Source organism: Callithrix jacchus, chromosome 10 (assembly GCF_049354715.1).
Source record: "Callithrix jacchus isolate 240 chromosome 10, calJac240_pri, whole genome shotgun sequence".
NCBI lineage: Eukaryota > Metazoa > Chordata > Mammalia > Primates > Cebidae > Callithrix > Callithrix jacchus.
This window is the reverse complement of record NC_133511.1, coordinates 120,947,835-120,969,832: the sequence shown is the minus strand read 5'-3', so window position 1 is coordinate 120,969,832 and position 21,998 is coordinate 120,947,835. Positions and strand designations below refer to the sequence as shown.

The 21,998-nt window shown below is 60.1% G+C and overlaps 2 protein-coding genes across 30 annotated transcripts in view; one reads left to right on the top strand and one right to left on the bottom strand.

Annotated features, from left to right (window-relative positions):
- Positions 1-4,682: 4,682 nt before the first annotated feature.
- Positions 4,683-10,254, top strand: RCOR2 (REST corepressor 2). 4 transcript variants are annotated; one of them, XM_035263068.3, is made up of 12 exons: positions 4,683-5,515; positions 6,224-6,280; positions 6,574-6,654; positions 6,876-6,928; positions 7,014-7,175; positions 7,289-7,413; positions 7,500-7,569; positions 7,657-7,872; positions 8,535-8,612; positions 8,747-8,804; positions 8,945-9,174; positions 9,297-10,254. In XM_035263068.3, the coding sequence occupies exons 1-12, from the start codon at positions 5,389-5,391 to the stop codon at positions 9,609-9,611; spliced, it is 1,572 nt and encodes a 523-aa protein (XP_035118959.1). In that variant the 5' UTR covers positions 4,683-5,388; the 3' UTR covers positions 9,612-10,254. The 4 variants fall into 4 exon arrangements, with proteins under 4 accessions (XP_035118959.1, XP_035118962.1, XP_035118961.1 ...); XM_035263070.3 differs by lacking the exon at positions 4,683-5,515 and adding an exon at positions 5,591-6,067; XM_035263071.3 differs by lacking the exon at positions 8,945-9,174.
- A 176-nt stretch (positions 10,255-10,430) lies between these two features.
- Positions 10,431-21,998, bottom strand: part of MARK2 (microtubule affinity regulating kinase 2) — a 72,711-nt gene continuing 61,143 nt past the window's right edge. For 3 of the 26 annotated variants that reach the window (XM_078341243.1, XM_035263050.3, XM_035263057.3), the window contains exons 8-19: positions 21,475-21,711; positions 20,915-21,034; positions 20,714-20,813; positions 20,524-20,636; positions 19,259-19,391; positions 18,808-18,989; positions 18,450-18,547; positions 17,467-17,628; positions 16,574-16,831; positions 15,457-15,483; positions 13,254-13,298; positions 10,431-12,594 (exon numbers count right to left, since the gene is read on the bottom strand). In XM_078341243.1, the coding sequence (XP_078197369.1) occupies positions 12,234-12,594; positions 13,254-13,298; positions 15,457-15,483; positions 16,574-16,831; positions 17,467-17,628; positions 18,450-18,547; positions 18,808-18,989; positions 19,259-19,391; positions 20,524-20,636; positions 20,714-20,813; positions 20,915-21,034; positions 21,475-21,711 (1,836 nt within the window). In that variant the 3' untranslated portion in view covers positions 10,431-12,233. The remainder of the gene's footprint in view (positions 12,595-13,253; positions 13,299-15,456; positions 15,484-16,573; positions 16,832-17,466; positions 17,629-18,449; positions 18,548-18,807; positions 18,990-19,258; positions 19,392-20,523; positions 20,637-20,713; positions 20,814-20,914; positions 21,035-21,474; positions 21,712-21,998) is intronic. The other 23 variants (XM_078341245.1, XM_035263052.3, XM_078341244.1 and 20 more) reach the window with 15 other exon arrangements.

The window sequence follows — 21,998 nt, the reverse complement described above, 5'->3', positions numbered from 1 at the left end:
AAGGTGGGGCTGGCCTGGAGCTGGCCCACTGGGCATGGGCTGCCTCATGGAGCAGAGGGAGTGCTCAGGAGGGGAGCATGGCTTCAGATGGAAACCAGCACTGATATTGTGACTGCATTCCATCTGAGAGGTCCTTGGATCCTCCTAACAGTCAATGAGGTCAGGATCATCATTCCCTTTTAGAGAGGGAGGACTGAGGCTCAGAGAAGACAAGTAACTCACCTAAAGCCACATAGCAAGCAAGAAGCAAAACCAGGACTCACTGTATGTCTAAGCTCCTGCCACTTCTCTAGGGCCCTCTGCTCCACCTGACTGCTCTGGAAGGTGATGGGTCGTTCTGGGGCAGGGCTTGCTGGGGACAGATTTAACGCTCAATGATTCCAATGGCCCAGGGGGACAATGATCCAGGCCCTTTCCCAGGAGCATGGGCTGCCCAGGGTGCCAGGCTCCACCTTTCTGGGAGGACATTTGTGCCCAGAAGGAGGTGGGACCCCCTTGGTCCATGCTGTCACCGCCAGAGGGCGCAACTGTTGTCCAGGTGAGGGCAAGGGGAGGCCCCCCATCCCAGTTTCCAGAGAAATTAAGTAGGCTCCCCCTCAAAGAGCTGGGGAGCTCCTGTCACTTCTCATTTCAACCCGAGGTCTTGCTTAACTTTCCCCAGGGAAGTGGGATTTGCTCAGGGAGTCAGATTTCCTCCTCAGGGGTGTCAGAAGCCTGGAGTCTCCTTGTTGACCCCGAGCCTGGTCTGCTGTGTCCTACCCCCCACCCTTGTGCCACTCCCAGATGGGCCTGTCGTGACCCCTCCTTGCGAAGCCACCGTGCCGGGGTGGTGCCAAGTGCCAGGTTGCCACTTTGGTCAGTTCTCTCAGCTTCTTCACAACCCTGCGGGGGGGTGAGGCGGGTGGGGGAAGGAGTGCTGGCTCAGCCAGGGGGGTCACCGACAGGGGCCAGAGAAGGGGAGGGCAGCACTCTGGGCCACACAGCCTGCCCAGGGCCCCAGTGGGTGGCAGGGGAGGGAGGAACTGAATTCCTGTCTGGGCAGGACTGAGAGGGTGGGGGCCCCAGAGGGAGCTGTGTGGTCTTTCCACTCTAGCCCATCTCCTCCATTTCCCCTGGGTCACCTCCCCACAGGCCCCCAGTCGATGGGAGCACCTCCCCCTGGCCCCCTAATTGCTCAGCCAGGTTTTGGCTTGGATCCCATCACACTCCCTCCCCGACCCCAGGGCCCTCCCACCGCCTCCCTCCCTCCCCAAGTTTAGCCCCTTGGCTGTGGCCGCTGAGGGCCTGGCCAGGGTCCCAGGCACCACACCACACAGCGGCCAGGCTCTAGGGCTGGAGCGAGGGACAGTCCCAGTCTGTCTAGCAGGGCTGGCAGCCTCGGGATTGGCTGGAGCAGCCCCCGCCTGTGGGAGGAGGAAGCAGTGAGGGGAGGCCGGGTGGCTGGCCCAAGGTCACCCTCCTTTTCCCTCCCAGCATCGCTGCTCAACCTTTGTCCCTTCAGCCTCACCTTGAGGAGGGAGGAGGCGAGAAACCCAGCAGGCAGAGCGCAAAGGAGCCCAGGGAATGGAAAAGGTTCCTGTCACTTATTCATTCAGCAAACACTGAGTGCCTACTGTATGCCAGGCCCTGAGAACACAGGAGAAAGAGTCCCTGCCCTCATGGGGTCACAGCCCAGCAGGAGACAGGGAAGGAAACCGCCAAGACATCATGTAGATGTGTGTCTCTGAGCTGTGTGGTGTGTGGTGAAGGCGCAGAGTGGGACTCGGCCTGGCCAGGGCGGACTTCCCTGGGGACCGGAGGAGGGGTGAGGAGGCTTTTCTGGGCCGGGCAAGGGATGCAGCTTCTGGCAGAGGCCTGTGGAGGGGCTGTGCAAGGCTTTAGTTTCCTCATCTGGAACAACGTACGAAATAAATGCCCTGATCACGCTTGCTGCCAGGCGGTCTGCGTCCTGCATCCTGCGTCCTGCATCCTGCGTCCTGGCTGACAGCCCTCGAAAAGAAGGCACTGTCGCTCCTAGTGGAAGGGTGAGCCCGAGCTCATCAACGAAAATGGTGGGGAGGGCATTCCCGGGAGGCCGCTGATTCCCACCAAGCTCGGAAGTGGCTCAGGGAGTGAGGACCTGGGGTGCTCGGCTGCACCGCCCAGCTTCCCGGGCCCCTTCCGCTGCCTCAGGCTGCAGGAGAGGAGGGGCTGGTCCCCAGGCTGCCTCTTCTTCCCTCCCCTCCCACACCCCCATGCTCCTGGCCACGTGGCACCTCTGTGCCCCAGGCCCAGAAGAGGACGATTTCTGACCTGGGGGCAAGTGGAGCCAGGGAAAGGTGGGTGGGATCTGGGATACCTCGGAGCCCGGATCTGGTGGCGCAGCCCCGCCCTGCAGCCCTGGGGCGGCAGGGAGGGGGTGCTGTCTCTTTAAGAGCCTTCAGGCTGCTGGGAGCAGATGGCCAGGCCGGCCGGGGCCCCTTGTCCTTTGTGTGGCTTCGCACAAAAGAGGGGGCCAGCTGGGGAGGGGGCCGCTGTAGCAGGTGGGAGGGGTGGGGCCTTGCCCCTCCCCCTCCTAACCCTGCACCCTTGCCCCTTGATGAGGGGGCTGTTCACTAGGAATTCACCTTCTGGACACCGTGGCCCCCACAGTTGCCCCAAAACTCTGAGGACACACTTCCTTTGTCTTGGCCCACCTCCTAGGCAGAAGCCTCATTGCATCAGGGCCTACGGACTCCCCCAACGCCGCCCCAAGAAATAAACCTCCCCTCCCTGTCCCCACCTCTAGAGCAGAGTCTTCCTTTGGCCCAGAGTGCCTAGCTCTAGTGAGAAATGAAGAGCACGAGGTTCTTAGGGGGCGGGGAAGAGGGGTGCTGGGCTCGGAGGGAAGCCAGTGGCTGGCAATCCCTGCTAGAGAGACTAGGGGTACCTGGGGCAGCCCTGAAGGAAGGAGGCAAGAAATAAGCAGGATGGTGAGCCTGGAGGTGGGGGCAGGAGGCCGGGCCCGGGTCCCCAGGTTTGAGTCTGGAAAGGAGGCAAGGGGGGTGGGGGATTCCACTGAGGCCCTGCCTAATAGGGGGCGGGGGCAAGATGGAAGACAGAACGGTAGGAGAGGATGGTGTGCAGCAATGGTCGCCTGCCAGGCAGGAGAGGCCCGAGATGAGAGCCTCCCTAAAGGGTGGAGGTGCTGGGGACAGGGATGGTGCCCTGCCACTCACGAGGGGTGGGCCTGGGAAGACTCTTTTCCTCTTGGAGCAGACCTCCTCAGCTCAGACCGGCCCTAGGTCCATTCATTCTCCTCCTTTGTCCAGACCTCCCCGCCCTGGGGCTTGGTGCCCAATCCATGATTCAAGAGGAGGAAAAAGGCCCCATAGCCCTGGCCCGAGGTGTGGCGGGCAACGTGGCCGCTGGCTGGGTGGCCCCATGTGGCTCGACAGCGCAGCAGCCGGGTGGGGTCGAGCCTGGCTTTCCCTGGCTGTCCGCGGTAGCCCCAGGAACAACTGGCCCCAGCCGGGTCGTGGCCCGACCGCAGGACCCCGGCCGCCCTGCCGCAGGCAGCGGGTGGGGGCAGGGATCCTGGCTGGGCCCTGGGCTGCTTCTAAATTTAGGAATCTGATTACAGAGTGGCCGAGGAAGGGAAGGGAAGGGAAAGGAGGGCGCGGGTGCGGGCTCGGCTCAGTCTGGGCACAGCGGGGTGTGCCCGGGTGGAGGTGTGTCCAGGAGCCTGGGGCTCCGGGTGGGAGGGGCGGCGGGCGGGGGCTTCGGCTTGTGTGCGCGGCAGCACGTGCCCCGGGCGGCGGGGACGGGCATGGGCGCAGCTCCCAGGCTCGGAGCCGCCGCCGGTGTGTGCGCTGGCTCTTTGTGTGCCTGGCAGGGTGGCTGGGTCTGGCTTTGAAAGTCTCTGCCCACCCCCTCCCCCATCTCCGTCTGTGCCGCTCTACCCGCTTCCCTGTCTGTCACTCTGCCCGTGCTTGTCCGGGGGGAGGCGGATGCTGCTTCCAGCTGGGGTGACAGTGAACCCAGTGGGGAGGAGACCCAGCTCCTCCCTCCCCTGCAGCCCTGACTTTCCCCTACAACTCCCACTCCCCATCCCTCAGTCCTTGCTACCACTGTTTTGGGGTGCACGCTGCAGCAGTTAAAGGGAATTGGGGCGACCCTTGGGGACCCACAGATCCACACCAGAAGCCAAGCTCTGGCTGGGTAGCTCTTGGAGGAATTCATTTCTTGCCTGTCCAGCCTCCCATCCGTTCTGGCCCCCAAGGGCTCATGAAGGGGGGTCCCCCCTGCGGAAGGGGGGGCGGGGAGTTCCTTGGCAGGAAGAGAAATGGAAGGAAAAGCAGGGCTCCACCCGGGCGGGCAGGCGGCCCCAGGGCCCCCGGGGCAGGCGGCAGTAACACGAGCCCACTGGTGTGTGGTGCCGGTGTGCGCGTGGGTGGGGCTGACCCCTGGCTACTCCTGGGGGGCAGTGGGGTCTCCCCCGGGGGCAAGTCTGGGAGCCCAGGGACGCGAGGGGAGCCCCCGCAGCGGGACGCGCGGCCCACCAGGGTCCTGATCCCACCCCCTAGAGGTCTGGCCCCGGTCCCTAGGCCCCGCCCCCCGGGCCCTCCCTCCCACCCCAGGGCCAGATGTTCAGCTGGCGGAGGCATCGGCTGGGGGAGGGGTGCTGAGGCCGCAGCCGGCACTACTTCCCTGCCAGCAGCTTCATTGTGTGCGCGAGGAGTGAGCGGCGGCGGAGAGCGGGCGAGCGAGCGGCAGCCCGAGCGCTGCGGGGAGAGCGAGCGCGCCGGGGAGGGTGCGAGGCGGCGCCCGCGGCTGCGCTCCGCCCGCCTCCCGGCAACTCTGCCCAGTGCCGCGCGCTGTGCGCGCCGTCCCGCCGCCGCCGCCGCCGCCGCCGGGGCCCCGGCCGGCTGTCGTCGCGGACAGGGGTCTGCTTGGGACACGGGTCCCCGCCCGAGGACTGGGGCATCCTGGGCGCAGCCGAGAGGCGCAGAGCCCGCGGGGGGCGCAGATTGCGCTGCAGCGCCCGGTCGCTGAACGGCGTGGGCAGGTGGGCGGTGGGATTCCAGGGCGCCCCGAGGACAGGGGTCCCGACTTCTTCAGGGGAACCCCAATCCTGAGGGGCGTACAGAGCGGTCGCGCCTCAGCCGCACCGGACCTTGTCCTCATCCCTTGCGTACCCCACTTCTGCACAAACTTTTCTGACGCCCTGGCTCCTGGGGTCGCAGAGAGCGCTGGGGGCTGCCCGGTGGGCTCCCACCCCGCTGGACCCTAGCCACGCTGACCTCCTGCCTCTCCTAACCTCAGTGGCGACCTCTCCAGGCCGGGCCGGGCGCGGCACTCGGGGCGAGTGCCGCAACCACTGTCGCTCTCCCAAGGCTCCCGCGCCCCCCGGGGCAGCTGGGCGGTGTAATGCCCTCGGTGATGGAGAAGCCGAGCGCGGGCTCCGGGATCCTGTCCCGCAGCCGGGCCAAGACGGTGCCCAACGGCGGACAGCCCCACTCGGAGGATGACAGCAGCGAGGAGGAGCACTCGCACGGTGAGCCCGGTGGCCTAGGGTTAAAGGCGCGCCGGCCTGGAGGGAGCGGAGTGGGGCGGGAAGGGGAGGAGCTGCAGACCACGAGCCTGATACCCCAATGGCTCCTGCCTCTCCTGGATTGGAGCCTCTGTCTTGCTTCTCCCCCTAGCCCAGGCTGCCGGCACAGCCAATCTGGAACCTGGGCCCCTAGCTGCTGTGGAGGCGTCCCTGCCCTGCCCTCAGCCCCTCAGGGACCGAGGCATCCCTCCCTTGCACAGAGTGGGTCCCTCATATCTTGCTACCTTGCAGGGTACTGAGGTCTGGCTGGAGCAGAGGCTGGAGAGACACCTCCACACGGAGCTCAGGCTCCTGCAGTGAGGAGGAGCCTTGGGGTCCTTGCAGGGCTGTGGTCCAGGCCTAGGGGCTGCCCTCCAACCCCTCTCCCCTCCCCCAGCCGGAACAAAGCACTCTGCTTGGCCTGGGCTCTAAAACTGTCCTCTTGTCCACCCTCCAGCCCCAATGGCCATGGCTGGAGAGGGTCTTTTCCTCTTCCAGTCCCTTCTGTGGCTGCAGGTAAATGAGGGGGACAATCAGGGAAAAGTGAGCCTCCTGGAAGGTGGGGCCTTGGGTGGTCAGGAAGGAGAACTCCAGGCCAGCCAGCTCCCCCGCCACATCCTCCCTCCCACCCGCCCTCCCTGGAGTCCTGACTGCCTCCCCCTGGCTCCACAGACAGCATGATCCGCGTTGGAACCAATTACCAGGCGGTAATTCCGGAGTGCAAGCCTGGTGAGTGGCAGGACAGGCTGTGAAGTGGGTGGGGGTGGAGGCCTGGGGCTTGGCCTGAAGCTCCACCTGGGGCACCCTTGGCTGGCTCCCCCTGGAAGGACAGACTGGCGGGGTGGGTGGCCCTGTGGCATGGTTAGCTTTCCTGCCCTGCCTTCCTGTCTGGGCCTCTGCCCCTCCTTCCCTTCTGGGCCTCACCGCCCAGGCCCCACTCCTCTGCTACCCTCTGGCATGGGTCCAGGCTTGTGCCACCAGGCTGATCTGAGTGTCTTCCCTCCTGCTCCTTGGCCTTTCAGAGAGCCCTGCACGCTACAGCAACAAGGAGCTGAAGGGGATGCTGGTGTGGTCACCCAACCACTGTGTGTCAGATGCCAAGCGTGAGTGGGCACATCCCTGGGAGGTGGGGGCTTGGGTTCATCCCAGCTCCAGGCCACTCTTCTCAGAAGGGGCTGGAGGCTGAGGCGTGTGGGGCTCCAACCCCTGCCCTGGGGCTGGTGCTGAGGGACCTGGCAGATGGGGGGGTGGTCCTTTTCTGGACAGGCCTGGGTTAGGAGCTATAACCTCCTTCTCCAAGAGCCTGCCCCTCCTGCCCCTGCAGTTGACAAGTACATTGCGATGGCCAAGGAGAAGCATGGCTACAACATAGAGCAGGTGAGGCTTGGCCCCCAGGAACTTGGGAGTGGGGTGGAATGTACTGAGGGCAGCTAAGCCTGAACTGCCCCTTGTCCCGGGCCAGGCACTGGGCATGCTCCTGTGGCATAAGCACGATGTGGAGAAGTCGCTGGCTGACCTAGCCAACTTCACTCCGTTCCCTGATGAGTGGACAGTAGAGGACAAGGTGCTGTTTGAACAGGCCTTTGGCTTCCACGGAAAGTGCTTCCAGCGGATCCAGCAGATGGTAAAGCCCTTCCACTCCCACTCCCTGGCTCACCTCAGCCCCTCCTTTCTGAAGAGCTTACCTGGGGCCCAGAGTCTTGGGTGAGCCCCAGCGTCTGGCGTTGCCTCCTCCAGCTGCCCGACAAGTTGATTCCCAGCCTGGTGAAATATTACTACTCTTGGAAGAAGACCCGAAGCCGAACTAGCGTGATGGATAGACAGGCCCGGCGGCTGGGGGGCCGAAAGGACAGAGAAGACAGGTGGGGACAGGAGCAAGCACTGGGCAGGGGGGCAGGCACAGCTCCTGGCACCTGCCTCATTCCCTCCCTGGCCCCTGTGTCAGCAGTGATGAGCTTGAAGAGGGTCGAGGAGGTGTGAGTGAGGGAGAGCCTGATGCTGGAGACCCCAAGAGAGAGGTGAGCTCCCAGAACCTTCAGGCCCTGCCTGCCCTCTTGTCTCTCTCGGGCTCTGGACCACCTACCCGCTTCTCCTTTCACTGGCAGCCTCTGCCCTCTCGGCCCCTGAATGCACGCCCAGGCCCTGGGAAGAAGGAGGTCCAGGTGTCTCAGTACCGCCACCACCCTTTGCGAACCCGTCGTCGCCCACCCAAGGGCATGTACCTGAGTCCTGAGGGCCTCACGGCAGTGTCAGGAAGCCCGGACCTTGCCAACCTCACACTCCGAGGTCTTGACTCTCAACTCATCTCCCTCAAACGCCAGGTGGGGGCCTGGGAAACTAAGGGGCTATGCAGAGGGGGTATTTGGCACCTGGGAACTGAACTCTGGGGACAGCCAAGGTGTAAGGGAGATGATTCAGGGGCTGAGCCCCATCCTCTGAGACTCTGGGTAATGTGGCATTCTTTTGGGGCCCTCTTTTAAAAACTGGTCTGCTGGCCAGGTACGGTGGCTCACACCTATAATCTAGGCACTTTGGGAGGCCAAGGCGGGTGGATCACCTGAGGTCCGAGTTCAAGACCAGCCTGGCCAACGTGGTGAAACCCCATCTCTACTGAAAATACAAAAATTAGCTGGGTGTGGTGGCATGCGCCTGTAGTCCCAGCTACTCAGGAGGCTGAGGCAGGAGAATCGCTTAAACCTGGGAGGCAGAGGTTGCAGTGAGCCGAGATTCTGCCATGGCACTCTAGCCTGGGCAACAGAATGAGACTCTGTCTCAAAAATTAATAAAATAAATAAAACCTGGTCTGCAGAAAGGGGAGAACTCCCTACTGAGTAGCTGTGCAGGGGGAACAAGCCAGATGGTGGATGGCAGAGACCTTTGCTGGGGCAGTGGTGCTGGTGTCTGCAGAAGTAGGGCCCTGAGGGGCGTGGTGGCCTGCCTGAGATGGGGAGTCTGATGTTCCTCCACTTCCTGGCCTTCTCAGGTACAGAGCATGAAGCAGACGAACAGCAGTCTGCGCCAAGCCCTGGAGGGCGGCATTGATCCACTCCGACCCCCGGAGGTATGGCGGCTCCTTAAGTTAGGGTGCAAAAGGGATTCTCTCTGGAGTAGAACAGAAAGAGTACTGCTTGGGGAGCAAGGCTGCCTTCTGCACAGTTTTGAGTCTAAAGAATATGTGTGTTTCTTGCTTTCCAGGCCAACACCAAATTCAACTCCCGCTGGACCACGGATGAGCAGCTTTTGGCTGTCCAAGGTGGGTTAAACTGTGGTGAGAAGAGATGACTGCAGGAATCTATCTCCCCACCCTCCAAGGAGCGTGGGGCAGAGAGAAAGGGTCAGGGAAGTAACTAGTTCTAAGGGGTATTGACACTGCTGCCCTTTTGACCCTTGCAGCCATCCGTAGGTATGGCAAAGACTTTGGGGCTATTGCAGAGGTGATTGGGAACAAGACTCTGACCCAGGTGAAGACCTTCTTTGTGAGCTACCGGCGCCGCTTTAATCTGGAGGAGGTGCTGCAGGAATGGGAGGCTGAGCAGGATGGGGCCCCTGGAGCCCCAGTCCCCATGGAGGAGGCTAGGAGAGGGGCTCCCTTGCCAGCCCCAGCCCTAGAGGAAGATGATGAGGTGAGAAGGGGATGAGAGAAAACCCTCAGAGAGGAGAGGCGAGGCGAGGTGCTGCCTCAGTCCTTAGACCTGGCTGAGGCGGCGAAGAGCTTGGCTTCTTACTCTTTTTTTTCTCCCCTCAGGTCCAGATTACATCCGTCTCCACATCTGTGCCCCGATCAGTGCCCCCTGCGCCACCCCCCCCTCCACCTCCCACCTCACTGTCTCAGCCACCTCCACTGCTGAGGCCACCTTTACCCACGGCTCCCACTCTACTCCGACAGCCACCCCCACTGCAGCAGGGCCGCTTCCTCCAGCCCCGGCTGGCCCCCAACCAACCCCCACCACCTCTCATCCGCCCCGCTCTGGCTGCCTCCCGCCACAGTGCCCGACCTGGCCCTCAGCCCCCACCCACCCTGATTGGAGCCCCTCTGGAGCCCCCAGCACCCTCACTCTGAGCCCTGAGGTCCTCCACCAACCACAGGCTCCAGGACCCATTTGCTGGACATCCCCAGGCATCGCTAGTGTCACTGAGGACAGAAGGGACTAGGGCTCTTGCCTGGTCTTTCCAAGACCCAGAGCTGCCGACAGCCCGGCCCAGACCTGTGGGTTCTGCATGTGTTCCTGGAAGCTGGGCCTGTCTCCCAGGGGCTATGGCCGGGGCTCAGGAGCCTTTGAGCTGGCCTGAGGGCACTTTTGCTTCCTGGCCGGGACTGGAATGGCTGCCTCCTAGTCTGTTGGGGCTTGGCCTCTGGGCCCTGCCCTTTCTGTGTGGGGGGTAGTGACCTTAGCATGGGGGTGGAGAGAGGACAGTTGGGTGTGCTGGCTGTCCTCATTCCTCTTTCCGTTCTTTTAGCAATAAGTCTGGGGTGAGGTGGGGAGGGAGGCTGCAGTGGGGAGGTGGGCAGAGGGGCCTTACAGCAGCAGAGGCTGGAAGGGAAGCTCTGTCTTCAGGGGTCAGCTGGGAAGTGCTAAGGAGCTGAGGGTACCCACCAGGACCGCCTTCCAGAAGCTTGGAGAAATGGGGGTTGGGAACTTATGCAGACTTGGATTTATTTTTCAACATTTTTAAAAAATTAAATAAAAAATAAAACCTCCTAAGCTTATTGAGTGAGTTTTCTTTCCCTTTTGGTGCAAGGGCCCTGGGCTTTGCTTCCTGTCTGTGCCCTGAGGGTGGGTGGGGAGCTGGTCTCCTGCAAGGCAGGCGGCTGGGCCACATCTTGCCCACAGGGGACTGGGTCCCTGCCTGGCTGGGAGAAGAAACAGGAGGAGGCAGCTCAGATTCCAAACATTCTCTTTATTACGTGTTTGATCCAGAGGAGAAACTAAGTGCAGGGTTGGGGAGGAGGGGGTTAGATGGGGAGGGGCCACCTTGCCTGGGTGCCCCAGGCCCCTACCCCCTTTGGGAGCCAAGCCATGCCCTCCCGGCCCCCTCAGAGCACCCGGGCTGTTCCATAGGGCAGGAGGGGGGAAGGGAGGGAGGGGAGCCCTTGGTCTGAGCCGCAGTAGGAGTGTGGGGCAGGAGGGCTGAGGTTGGCGAGGCCCCTTCCTAGGACCCAAGGGCTCGACTTAATCGCTGAGCCTGGCCTGGGAGCGGGGGTGATGAAGAGGGGTGGAGTCATCATAAATCAAAAAAAAATAATAATAAAATAATAAAATAAAAAATAAAACCCATCACAAAAAAAATGTACAACTCAGGTGAGGGTAGGGGCAGCCTCTGCATAGGACTCCCTCCCCCAATTTCTCAAGAACAGAAACAGCAGAGAAATAAATTAAGGGATGCAGTGGCCACCACCAGCCCAGCGCCCAAAACCGCCCATGCCCACGCCCACGCCGGCCACTGAGGGTAGCAAGCTGGGAGTCGCTTTGCCTATCTGTCCCCCACCCGGTGGAGGGCAGATGCTCCCGGCCCTGCTGCCCAACCCAGCCTTCTGCCAGGTGGCCCTGGGCAGTGTCTCCTGAGAGGAGGGGCGACAGTGTCAGGAAGAAAAGGCAAGGCTGAGAGATGAGAGTGGTGAGGGAAGTCACTGCTATGGAGAGAGCTGGTGCCCAGATTAATGCCAATGAAGGGGAAGCCAATGGGGAGAGGAAGGGTGAGGGGGCTGTGCTTTCAGACAAAGGCTCCCCCATCACACAGTGCCCAGCGGCCTGGCTCTGGAGACCAAGAGCCCAAGCGGCCCCCTGGGGACAGAGGAGCCAATCTGCCCTGCAGTCCCCTCCCCTCTCCCAGCCCTGGGGTCAGCCCCTCCTTCTACCCGGGAGGGGTGGGAGAAGATGGCACAGACTTTGAGGAGGGAACACACGTCCCCACAGCAGCTTGTGGAAGGAAATGCCCAGCTCTGGGAAGGAGGGGCAGAGGGTACAGTGTGGAGGGAGGCGGAGCCTCAAGCTGGCCCTCCAGCCTCAGCAGCCCGGAGCAGCCCCCAGCCCCACCCACTGCAGGGCTGCGCAGCACCCCCGCCCCACCCCGCCCCGCTGCCCAGGCCTCCAGCCCAGGGGCCTGAGGTCAGGGGAAGGCCACCTCTGGTGGTTTGCTTGGAGGGGAAGGAGGGAGGAGAGGGGAGAAGCCCACAGTGGGCCTGGCGGAGGGCCTGACGGGAGCTCCACCACTCTTGCCTGAGAGTGTTCCAGCCCTGAGCCACCCTCCCGGGAAACCCCACAGATCCAGTCTCGACTGTCCCAATGGGGCAGGGAGGAAAGGTGGCCGCTGGGATTTTTTTTTTCTTTTTTCTTTTTGGTAATAAAAAATTTCTTGGTTTAGGCGAAATACTCTGTGCAACCGCAGTACCGAGGGGGAGCCCTGCCCCCCCCATCCACCCTCCCCTTCCTTTGCCTCCAGTGGGGGAGAGGGGAAGGGGGAATCTCTGGGCAGGGCTGAATGTGGGGGGTGTGGAGAACCATCTCCCACCCCCCACAAACATGGAAAAGAAAACTGAGAAGGGCCAGGGAGGGGAGAAGTGCCAGCAGGGGAGACACACCAATCCATCGCTGCAGTCTCACCCAGGTGGGGTGGGGCGGCGCGGCGGCCCGGCAGCACGTCCAGCTGGCCCGCCCCCGCCGCCCCCGCTCCTGGCAGCCTGTTAAAGCTTCAGCTCGTTGGCTATTTTGGAGGCAATGTTTTTGAAGGCCATGGAGGTGCCCGATATCCGCTTAAATCGAACCCCGTTGAGCGAGAGCCGCGGCAGTTTGCACACCTCCATCTCCCACTGCACGAAGTCCTCATGGCCCGGCGTGCCGTGCATGCACAGCAGCATGTACTTCTCGTGCAGCTCGCTCTGGCAGCTGTTCGCGTCCAGCACCTTGCGGATCTCCCGCATCATCTCGTTGGGCTCCATGGAGCTCGTGGTCTTCATACTCCACGTGAAGCGGAGGGAGCGAGGCTTGGCCTCCCGAAATTCTTCCTTTTCTTTGTCGTTGCCTCCACTGCCCACCACGTGAGGTCTGTGGAGAGGGCAGAGGCAGGCGTCATGGTGGCGGTGGGGGGGCTAAGGCACCCAACCCCCACAGAGCCACCCTGGCAGACAGCCCCTGAGACCAGAGGGGAGAGCGAGAGGGAGCAGGAGCAGCGAGGTGCAGCCCGGCCCCAGGGGGCAGAGGGAGGCCGTCCTCCATCCCCATCTCTCAGGACAGCGAAGGGGAGGAGAAGCCAGCCTTGAGCAGGGAGCCGGGTTAGGGAAGACACCAGTGCCCTCAATAGCCGAGCATAGGCTGCCTCTCTAGAAAGGAGCCTCAGAGCACCAGGTGGAGGGGACGATGGGGAGGGAGGAGGAGTTCAGGGGTAGGAAGCAGTGTGGGGGTGCGGGAGTAGTAGTCCAGGGACAGGAAGAGGAGGGCAGTAGTCCAGGGGTAGGAATCTGTAGACCCGACCACCCGACCCAGAACTCAAGACTCACAGAATATACCAGACCTGAGAAGGGCCCATAACTCCTGCAACTGGGTTTGGGAAGGGGAAACTCTCTGAGGAAAGGGAGGCCCCAGAGGGTAGGGACAGGGCAGAACCACGGGAGGAAGAGCCAAGTGGCAGAAGGAAGAGAGGAGCAGGAGGCTTGTGGCAAGCCCGGTGGCCCGGGCAGGGCCAGTGCTGGCTCCAGCCCTCTCACCTGAGCGTCTCCACTCGGTCTTTGCTTTCAGGTTCATTCAGGTTCCTCAAAAAACAGAGCGAGGGAGAGTTTAGTGCTGAGCTCTCTCGCTCCTTCCACCACCACAGACCCAGATGAGAGTGGGTCTGGGGAGGTGCCACTAGTGGGTGGGCAGGATCCGAGCCCAGGGCCCTCTGCCCATCTCCCGGCAGGCCAGCAGGGCTCTGCAGCACCTCACACTGGTGGCTCCACTATTCCTTTCCAGCAGGGAGCCCAGCACATGGGCCTGTCCCTCCCCACACTCCCAGATCTCTACCAGGTGCCAGGGAGAAGGAGCCTCTGCTCTGGGGGAGGAGGGGGCGTGGCTGTGCACAAACTCGCGCTGAGCACACTGAGCACACGGCCCGGCACGAGGCTGCTCCCCCACAGCCAGGGCTCATGCGCTGTTCTAGGGGTTGTGGGTGTGAGTGGGTTTTTGGAGCCACACGCTAGGGTCTCAGGACTGCAGTCCTTTTGGAGAAAAGGGGCTACAATGCTTTGGATCTCTGTGGGGGAGGGGCCGGGGCTACGCAGAGGCCTCCGTCCCGAGGCTCAAAGCGCCACGGCCTGGGTCTGCATGGTGGATGCCAGCTGCTGAGTGCAAAACGCCGCCTCCTCCAACCTTTCCCAACTCCCCTACCTGCCGGCCTGCCAGGCCATCTGCTCATAAACAGGGAGGATGGGGCGGGCGGGGCAGGGCAGACACCTTGGGGGAGTGGGTGGGGAAGAGGTCTGGCCCCGCTGAGCGGCTTCTCCAGCTCCTGGCTGAAAGATGGGTGTCTGGAGCTAGGAAATTGGGGATTGCTGAGGAGGGGGGATGTGATTGGAGGGAGAAAGAGCAGCAGCAGCACATAGAAATAAACAGGAAGACACAACCAACACGGGGGTGCACACAAGCGCACTGCGAGCAGAGAGCCCCGCTGTGCGAGGAAGGCACCTCCCTGCTCTCTCCAGACCCCCTGTGGGGCAGCCCCCTGCTGGGCTCCTTGAGGCAGCAGCCAGCCATGCAGTCAAGAGCTGGGTGGGAGGAGGAGGGGATGGGGAAAGCCTGAAGACCCTGTCTGGACAGTTCCTCTGTCAGCAGTGGCGCCAATGTGCCTGCCAGGTGTCCAGCCCCAGTGCAGGGCCTGAGCAGACAGCACTGGGGAACCCGCACTCTCAACCTGACCCCTGGTTTTCAGCTTGGTATTTGGCCCCTGAGGCCTGCAGAAAGGATGAGCATAAGGCCAGCGCGGAAAGGGCCAGGATGGGGCCCGTGAAGGGAGACCCACAGTGAGGGTGCAGAGATTGCCAGCTGTTTTGCTAGGGCTTGGGGTAGAATGGCCCCTGCCCTAGAATGTTCCAGCTCCTGGCACTTTGGAAGGGACAGGCCATATCTCCACAAAACAGCCTACAGGAGAAGAGGCTTGATTTATCTAGATGCTGCTGGTGGCAGAGGTGCTGGGGCAGGGGTGTGGGTGAGGGGGCCTAGGTCTGCAGGAGCTGCCAGGAGGGGGTGCTGTGCTCCATTTGTGACAAAAGCTCCTTAGGTCTGGAGGAGTCACAGTTGAAACCTTGGGGCCCCAGGGTCCCTGTAGTGTCTCCAAAGTCCTGCCATCCCACAGGCCACGGGGAAGAGGTCACACAGCTCTGAAGTTCAGGAAGCCCAGAAGACAACAAAGGTGAAAGCATCCCAGATGCGCTCGTAACCCTGGAGCTTCCTCACAGCGCATGCACATGACAGGGAAGGAGCCAGAAAAGGATCCCAACACTTGTGACCAAAACCTGGGGTGAGGGGGAGTGGGGGTGGGGTGGGTGAGAGGAGACAATCTTAAAGGGAGGCTTCCCTGAGATGGTCTCCTCTGACTTGAGGACAGGCGTAACTGTGGGCCCAAGGAAGGCCCCTCATTTTAAAAGCCTATTTGCTCAGAGTAGGGCAACGTGGCCTCTTAGCCCTGCCTGTTTGCACTTGGGCGCATGGAGGGCAGGCCCTGTGCCGATGCCCACTCAGAGGGAGTCTTCATCCCTTTAAGATGGCAGAGAGAGGAGGGCCACACAGACTTGATTAAGCAGATGGAGGAGAGTAAGAGCCAGAAAAGGGGAGTTAGTGATGGAGGCAAGACACAGGACACAGACACAGACACACACACACAGACACACACACACACACACACACACACACACACACAGCGGGCTCAACGCCTACCTTCTGGCAAACCTGAAAGACAGATTTCTAAAAAAAACAAACAAAAAAAAGACAAAATAAAAAGAGAAATAAAAAAAAAAACCAACAAGACGGTATGTGGATAAGCAGGTGGGGAGTGGGCTTTACAGGTTCATGGGTCATCCCATTTTGGAAGAGCCGCTCAGCGAGACTAGAGCCCCAGGCCTCCAGACCTGCCTTCCCTCTCTGCAGCCTCACACCTGCATTCTGGGGCTTGGACCAGGACTAGAGCCCCAGGCCTCCAGACCTGCCCTCCCTCTCTGCAGCCTCACACCTGCATTCTGGGGCTTGGGCTGGGCAGTGGCTTTGGCTCCAGCGGAGTGGAGTGAAACGTAGGGGAAGGGCAGCACGCCTGCTCTCTCAGGCCCCTGCTGCTTCTTGAGTTGCTACTCCAAGGTGGGGAGTAGAATGGGTGGGATGGGGACGTGGAGCATCTCAGGAGGCCAGCCACATGGCTGGATGTACTTTAAGCCGCCCCTCTGTGGGGGTTGGGTGCTCAGGTATGAGAAACCCCCTGAAGAGACCATACCCTGGGTCCAACAGAGGAAAGCCTTGGCACATAGGAGTTAGGTTGGGGAGGAGGCCACTGTGGGCCCTCGCCACTGATTTCATTTATAGGTTTCACCCTAAGAATCCCTGGGCCTGCAGTCAGACAGAACCAACTAGGGGGAGAGGTGGTCAAAGGGGCAAGAGACCAGGACAAAATTTTCCTTGCTGGCCCCAGCCTGGCTCATGCCTCATGACTTTGCAGCTGCGTCACCAAATATAAGTTTCCATGGGAACCCAGGAGAGAGGGGGGGCTTTTATTTTAGCATCTGAGTTCACACTCTCCTAGAGAGGAGGCGGCATCGGCCATCTGCTTGGGGCCAGAGAATGAGGGGTGCCTGTGGGGAGTTGGGGAGAGGCCTAAGAGGGGTGGGGCTGGGCATGGGCACATAAGGAGTTGACAAAGACCCAATTTCTTGTGCTTCCTGAAGCCTCTTCTAACCCCAAGACCCAATACAGGCACAGAGTGTCCAAAACCCCAACCCCAACCCCCACCCAATCAAGGAGGAAGGCCTGGCCTGAGCCTCTCTGCCACCCAAAGTTCCGTGCTTACCTGCGTACAAACTTGGAGGTGAACTTGCTGAAGATGCTCCCAGAGGCCCCCCGCCGGCCCTGGCTGTGGCCAGAGGGAGAGGCTGGGGTCACACCGTAGGGCAAATTCTGCTGGTCCCGCACCTGTCGGAGCTGCCCAGCGTGGAAGGTGCTTCGGCTGGACACACCCCGGGGGAAATTAGTTCGGTCTGGGGCTCCGCCACTGCTGCTGATGTTGTGGGCGGAGGGGGAGGCGACAGGGACACGCTGGGGGGCTGTGCTGTGGGAAGAGAAGTGGGGTTGAGGGGGACGCATTAGGGTACAGGACAGCCATCATCACTGGGCACCTGGATACCCTGTGGTGGGGACAGGGAGGGGGATGCTAGGGCAGAGGCAGCCATCACGAGGACACAGAAGGAAGGGTGTGACTACTGAGGACACTGGTGAGAAGGAAGTCTCGTGGAAGTGGAAGGAGATGGTTTGGGAGGGAGGGAGGCAAGGAAGGACCCACGTATGGAGTGTGGTTCAGGCTGCAGAGAGCGGACCCCCTGGGAGCCAGGCAGACTGGACCCTCAAGGGGACAATGGGGATCGACCCTCAAGGATTGAGTCCCTGTGATGCTGACTATCCCCAGGGTCCCTAAGGAAACCCAGGAAGGTTCAGAACAAAAAGGTTTCCCTTTGGAGCCTAGGACAGCTTCCTGCATACCTGTTCTGAGAGGGAGAACTGGAAAAGAGGGGCACTAAGGCTCTTTTTTGTTCCCTCCACTTCCTGGCCGCAGGGGACAGACCCATTTCTTGTGGCTAAGATGACAAGAACAGAGCAGGACCCCCAAGTGGGAAGAAGAATTTGCTGGGGTGAGGGGATAGGGTGGGCTGAGGGCAGCGGGTGCACCAGCTGCCCCAGCACACTTGCCTGGGCCGCGGCACCTCACAGTTACTCTCCGTGGGGGGCAGCCCAGAGGCCTTGTTGGGGTGCACGGAGGCCGACATGGATTTCTGGTGCTGGCGGGGCCGGGCCGCAGAGACTGCGGCAGAAGCAGAAGCCGTGGAGGCCCGGGACCCTGGCATGGTTAGGCTAGGAGACAAAAGCAGCGGAGAGGCCCATGTTAGGGGTGAGTGAGGGTGGGAGGCCTGGATTAGGAAGCAAGGGTGGGGAAGGGCCAGAGCTGGGGAGCTCTAGCAGGGCAGAGGTCAGGCCTGGGCAGCAGCAGGAAGCAAGTCAGAACTCAGGAATGCGGGGCTGGCAAGTGGAGGTGAGGTGGGGAAGCAGCAAGGTAGGCCAGAGCCCGGGAAGAGGAAACCAGAAATGAAGGAGAGCAGACGGGGGTCACTGCCGCCACGCTGCACTGGCCTCCTAAGAATTCTAAGAACAGGAGAGTTTCTTCTGCATAAAGAGTCGGGTGCTGCTAAGGGGAAACTTTCATAAACTCAGAAGAGGAAAAGCCAGGAATGCAAAACCAAGAAATACTGATGGTTAAGGCTGGGAAGCTCTGGTCTCTTGGGGATGGCTGGAGTTGCCCTCTATGTGTACACCCCTAAGATGGGCATCTCTTGGTTCTGCCCTGAGCTGGAACCTCCAACACAAGGCCTTAGGTGCTCATGTCTAGAGAAGGGCAGCTGCTGTGCGCTGGCTGTGGCCAAGAAGCGAGTGTGCAGCTGAGATGGCCACAGTCAGCCCCACATTTGGTAAACTGCAAGAAGCAGTCAGAGGAAGATGGGGAGGAGGCGATGGCGTGGAACAGGGGAGGGGAAAGCTGGACTGGACACAGCCAGGATGGAACTCCAGGGAGCAGGGAGCAATGTGCTGGCAGGGACAGGAGACGGGGCTGCTGACAGACATCACCCTGTGAGACGCGGCTCCTAGGGAGCGGGGCAGGCAGGACCCGGGTCTCTCACCTGTCTTTGCCATTCTGGATGGAGGCCTGGCCGAGGCTGGCCCGCTCCAAAAGTGGGGAATTCCTGCTTCGATTTGTGCTGGTGGAGAGGACGCTGTTCTGTGGGGAATAAAGGGCAAGCATTCTATCAGAAAACCAAAGTGGTCTATAGCCATGTTCTTCCCTTCCTCTCCCTTCCACCTGAAGCAGACAGTGGTAGGTTAAGGAAAGGATTCTGCTTTCACTCCTGGGAGTGAGGCTTCCTACTGTAAGCGGAAGTGGGAGCCAAAGGGAACAGAGTCTGAATTAAGAGATGAGCTGCCTGGAGAGGGCAGGCCCCACCGCAGGAAGGAAGGAGAGGGGCGGGAGGGGCGGCTCACCGTGGAGGGGGTAGGGGTGGTCTTCTTCCTGTCCAGGCCAGGCAGGGGGCTGGCAGGCACCTTGGCTGTGCTGCTGGCTTTCCGCCCCGACTCCCGGTCCTCCTCGGGCCGCTTATTTTCTGCATTGTTACTCTGAGTCTTCTTAGAGTAAGAATTAGAGGTGGGAATGGCAGGACCAGCTGCTGGGCCAGAGGGAGGGTGGGAATGGGTGAGGCCAAGGGGTCCGCTGAGCACCAGTCCCATGCATGGTCATCTCCTATAGGTCTGGCCAACAACCCAGCAAGCCGCCATTCCACAGAGGCGAGGGAAGGGAATTCACTTGCCCACAGCCGTGTTACTAATAAGTGGCTGAAGCAGGACTGAAACTTAGCTGTGTTACCCAAGACCCCACAGAACCTGGGACTTCTCCAGAGAGGGCGAGTCCCCATCTACAACTCCCAAAAGCATTTACCCTGGTCGCTGAAGCGCCGCTGCTTGGGGTTGGCTGACACGCTGCGCTGTACCTTGTGGGATGGGGATGGGGCGCTGCTATTGGTCAGATCAGCTGAAGGCCGGGGCTTCAAGGTGATGGTGTCACCTTCCAGCTGAAAGAAACAGAAAACGGCTTCAAGAAAGTGGCTTCAAGAGAGGACAGAAGTCACATGGAGATCCCTAAAGATGGACACATTTACACATACCACCGTCTCGCAACACACACACACCCCAGGATCATCCCAGACATCCACTTGCAAGACCAGCACATCCCCTCACCCTGGAGACACATGCTCTGACACAGACACTGACCAACAGCCAAATATGTCCCTGAAAGACTCCCCACCCTCAGAGAGGAATACATATGGCCACACACCCAGAGACACAGACATCCACAAGAACTCATGTCCAGACTAAGACACCACTCCCCTCAACACACAGCAATATGGGCCTGTACCAAGTGTTACCAGGGGCCTCTTAAGGAGCAGCGTGGGGAGGCTGGGGGTTCATATGGGGACACACAGATGATGAACAAAACCCAAATGGGCAGAGGAACAATGACAAAGTCTCCAGATCCACAGACGGGAAGATGGACATACACGCACACAGATACACACCCAGATGTAAGCACTAAACAGAAGCAACAGACTCAATAGACAGGCATGGTGGCGCATGCCTGCAATCCCAGCTACTAAGGAGGCTGAGGCAGGAGAATCACTTGAACCCGGGAGGTGGAGGTTGCAGTGAGCCAAGATTCTGCCATTGCACTCCAGCCTGGGCAACAAGAGTGAAACTCCATCTCAAAAAAAAAAAAAAAAAAAAAAAAAAAGGCAGCAGCAGCAACAGACTCAAGCTTCCTATAAGACAGACACAGAGACCCACACACACACACCCACCCAGAAACGTACACTTCCAGATACAGAAAGAGACACAAAGATATCTAGATCAACACAGAAGTGCTAGCCAGTGACCTAGACACATCTAATCAACGAAGACTAACCTAGATCAACTTGCCTATATTGAAACCCTAACCCAGTCCCAGACCCTACCGGCTTTCTATTAATTCACTCATGGAGATCAGTGAATGGCCAGTGGACCTTAGACACCAAAGCGGAAGCTTCAAATTGTTGAGCAGAGAGCACACCTCCTCAGAGATGAGCTTCTATTCTAAACAGGTGTCAGAAGCATGGGGTGCTACTGGCAGTGAGACTGGCCAGGTCACAGAATGGAGCAGGGAGCACACACCTCGGAGCTCTTGTAGCCCAGGAGCAGATAGGTGGCCATCACCTCGTTGTATCTCTGGCCCACCAGTGAGTCCTGGATCTCTTCCCGTGTATAACCCATGGACACCATCAGCTCTGCAGAGGGGGACATATAGTTAAGACTGGCCTCAACTCCTAGGCGAGCTTAACCTCACAGCCCAGCACAGCCTCACCTGTCCGCCGGGGGTCCTTGTAGTCAGGGAGTGGCTCCACGTAAGGCTTTAGTTCATCATCTTCGTGACCCACATTCATCCATCGATCTTTCATGATTTGCTGGGGAGCACAGAGAAGGAAAAGGGAAGGGGGAAGAAACTCAGCTGGAAAGTTTCTGTGGGGACCCCAGGCCCTCCCACCAGTTGGGCTCCACCACTCACCTCTAAAGTGCCTCTCTTGCTGGGATTAAGAATGAGAAATTTCTTAAGCAGGTTTTCACAGTCCGTGGACATGTAGAATGGAATACGGTATTTCCCCCTCAGTACCCGTTCCCGCAGCTCCTGTAGGAGGATCCAGGGTTAGAAATCGCCCCAAGGCCAAAGGAAGAAACCTAATATCCAGGATCCTTAGAGCTGAAGCCTGGCCAAGCAGACACAAATGAAGTATGGAAGAAGGCAGACAGGCTGGGACCAGACACCTCACCAGAGAGGCAAGTGAAGTCAAGTACCCTCGTACCCTCTAACTTGACCAGTCCGAGGCCTGCAATCCGGACTGCCTTGGGGGATGAACACACACACAACTTATCCCATCTTTCGAGAAAGGAACTGAGGTTATTCATTCCCAGGTGCAGAAGGCCTTTGACTGCTGCTACCTCAGCAAGCCTTTCTCTGAAGCTTTGGCTCAGGACAAATGTAGACAGGTGGCAAAGGCGGGAGGTCAGGGCTAAGACCAGAGGCCGAGAGGAAATGAAAAGCCATAAAAAGCTTGCACTTCACTCCACCTTGAGGTTCTGTCCATCAAAAGGCAGGGATCCGCTGACCAGTGTATAGAGGATAACTCCTAGGCTCCACACATCCACCTCGGGTCCATCATATTTTTTGCCCTGGAAGAGTTCTGGGGCAGCATAAGGGGGACTGCCACAGAAGGTGTCCAGCTTGTTCCCAAAGGTGAATTCATTGCTGAAGCCAAAGTCTGCAATCTTGATGTTCATGTCAGCATCCAAGAGCAAGTTTTCTGCCTGGGAGGTAAGATGGAAAACATGAGGGAAGAAGTGAAACAGACTAAGGCCCCAGGCAGGAAGGAGCTGAGGGGAATGGGAGAACAAATGGGAAGTCATCTTCAGTCTCAGAACCTTCTCCACCAATTTCAGGGCAGGGCTTCAATCAGCGTGCAGGCTGGGCAGGAGGATGGCAGTGTAGGCCACTCCTCACACGGGCAGCAATGAGAGACTGGGATCAGAAGGCCCAGAGACCCTGTGAGCTGTGCAAAGCTTCAGCATCAGGCCCAGGTTAATCAAATCATGTC

Excerpts from the sequence above, each read along its gene's own strand:
- RCOR2 (XM_035263068.3), top strand. The coding sequence starts at position 5,389 with ATGCCCTCGGTGATGGAGAAGCCGAGCGCGGGCTCCGGGATCCTGTCC. Across the intron at positions 6,281-6,573 it reads AATTCCGGAGTGCAAGCCTG|AGAGCCCTGCACGCTACAGC; the intron begins GTGAGTGGCAGG and ends TTGGCCTTTCAG. Across the intron at positions 7,570-7,656 it reads CTGGAGACCCCAAGAGAGAG|CCTCTGCCCTCTCGGCCCCT; the intron begins GTGAGCTCCCAG and ends TTTCACTGGCAG.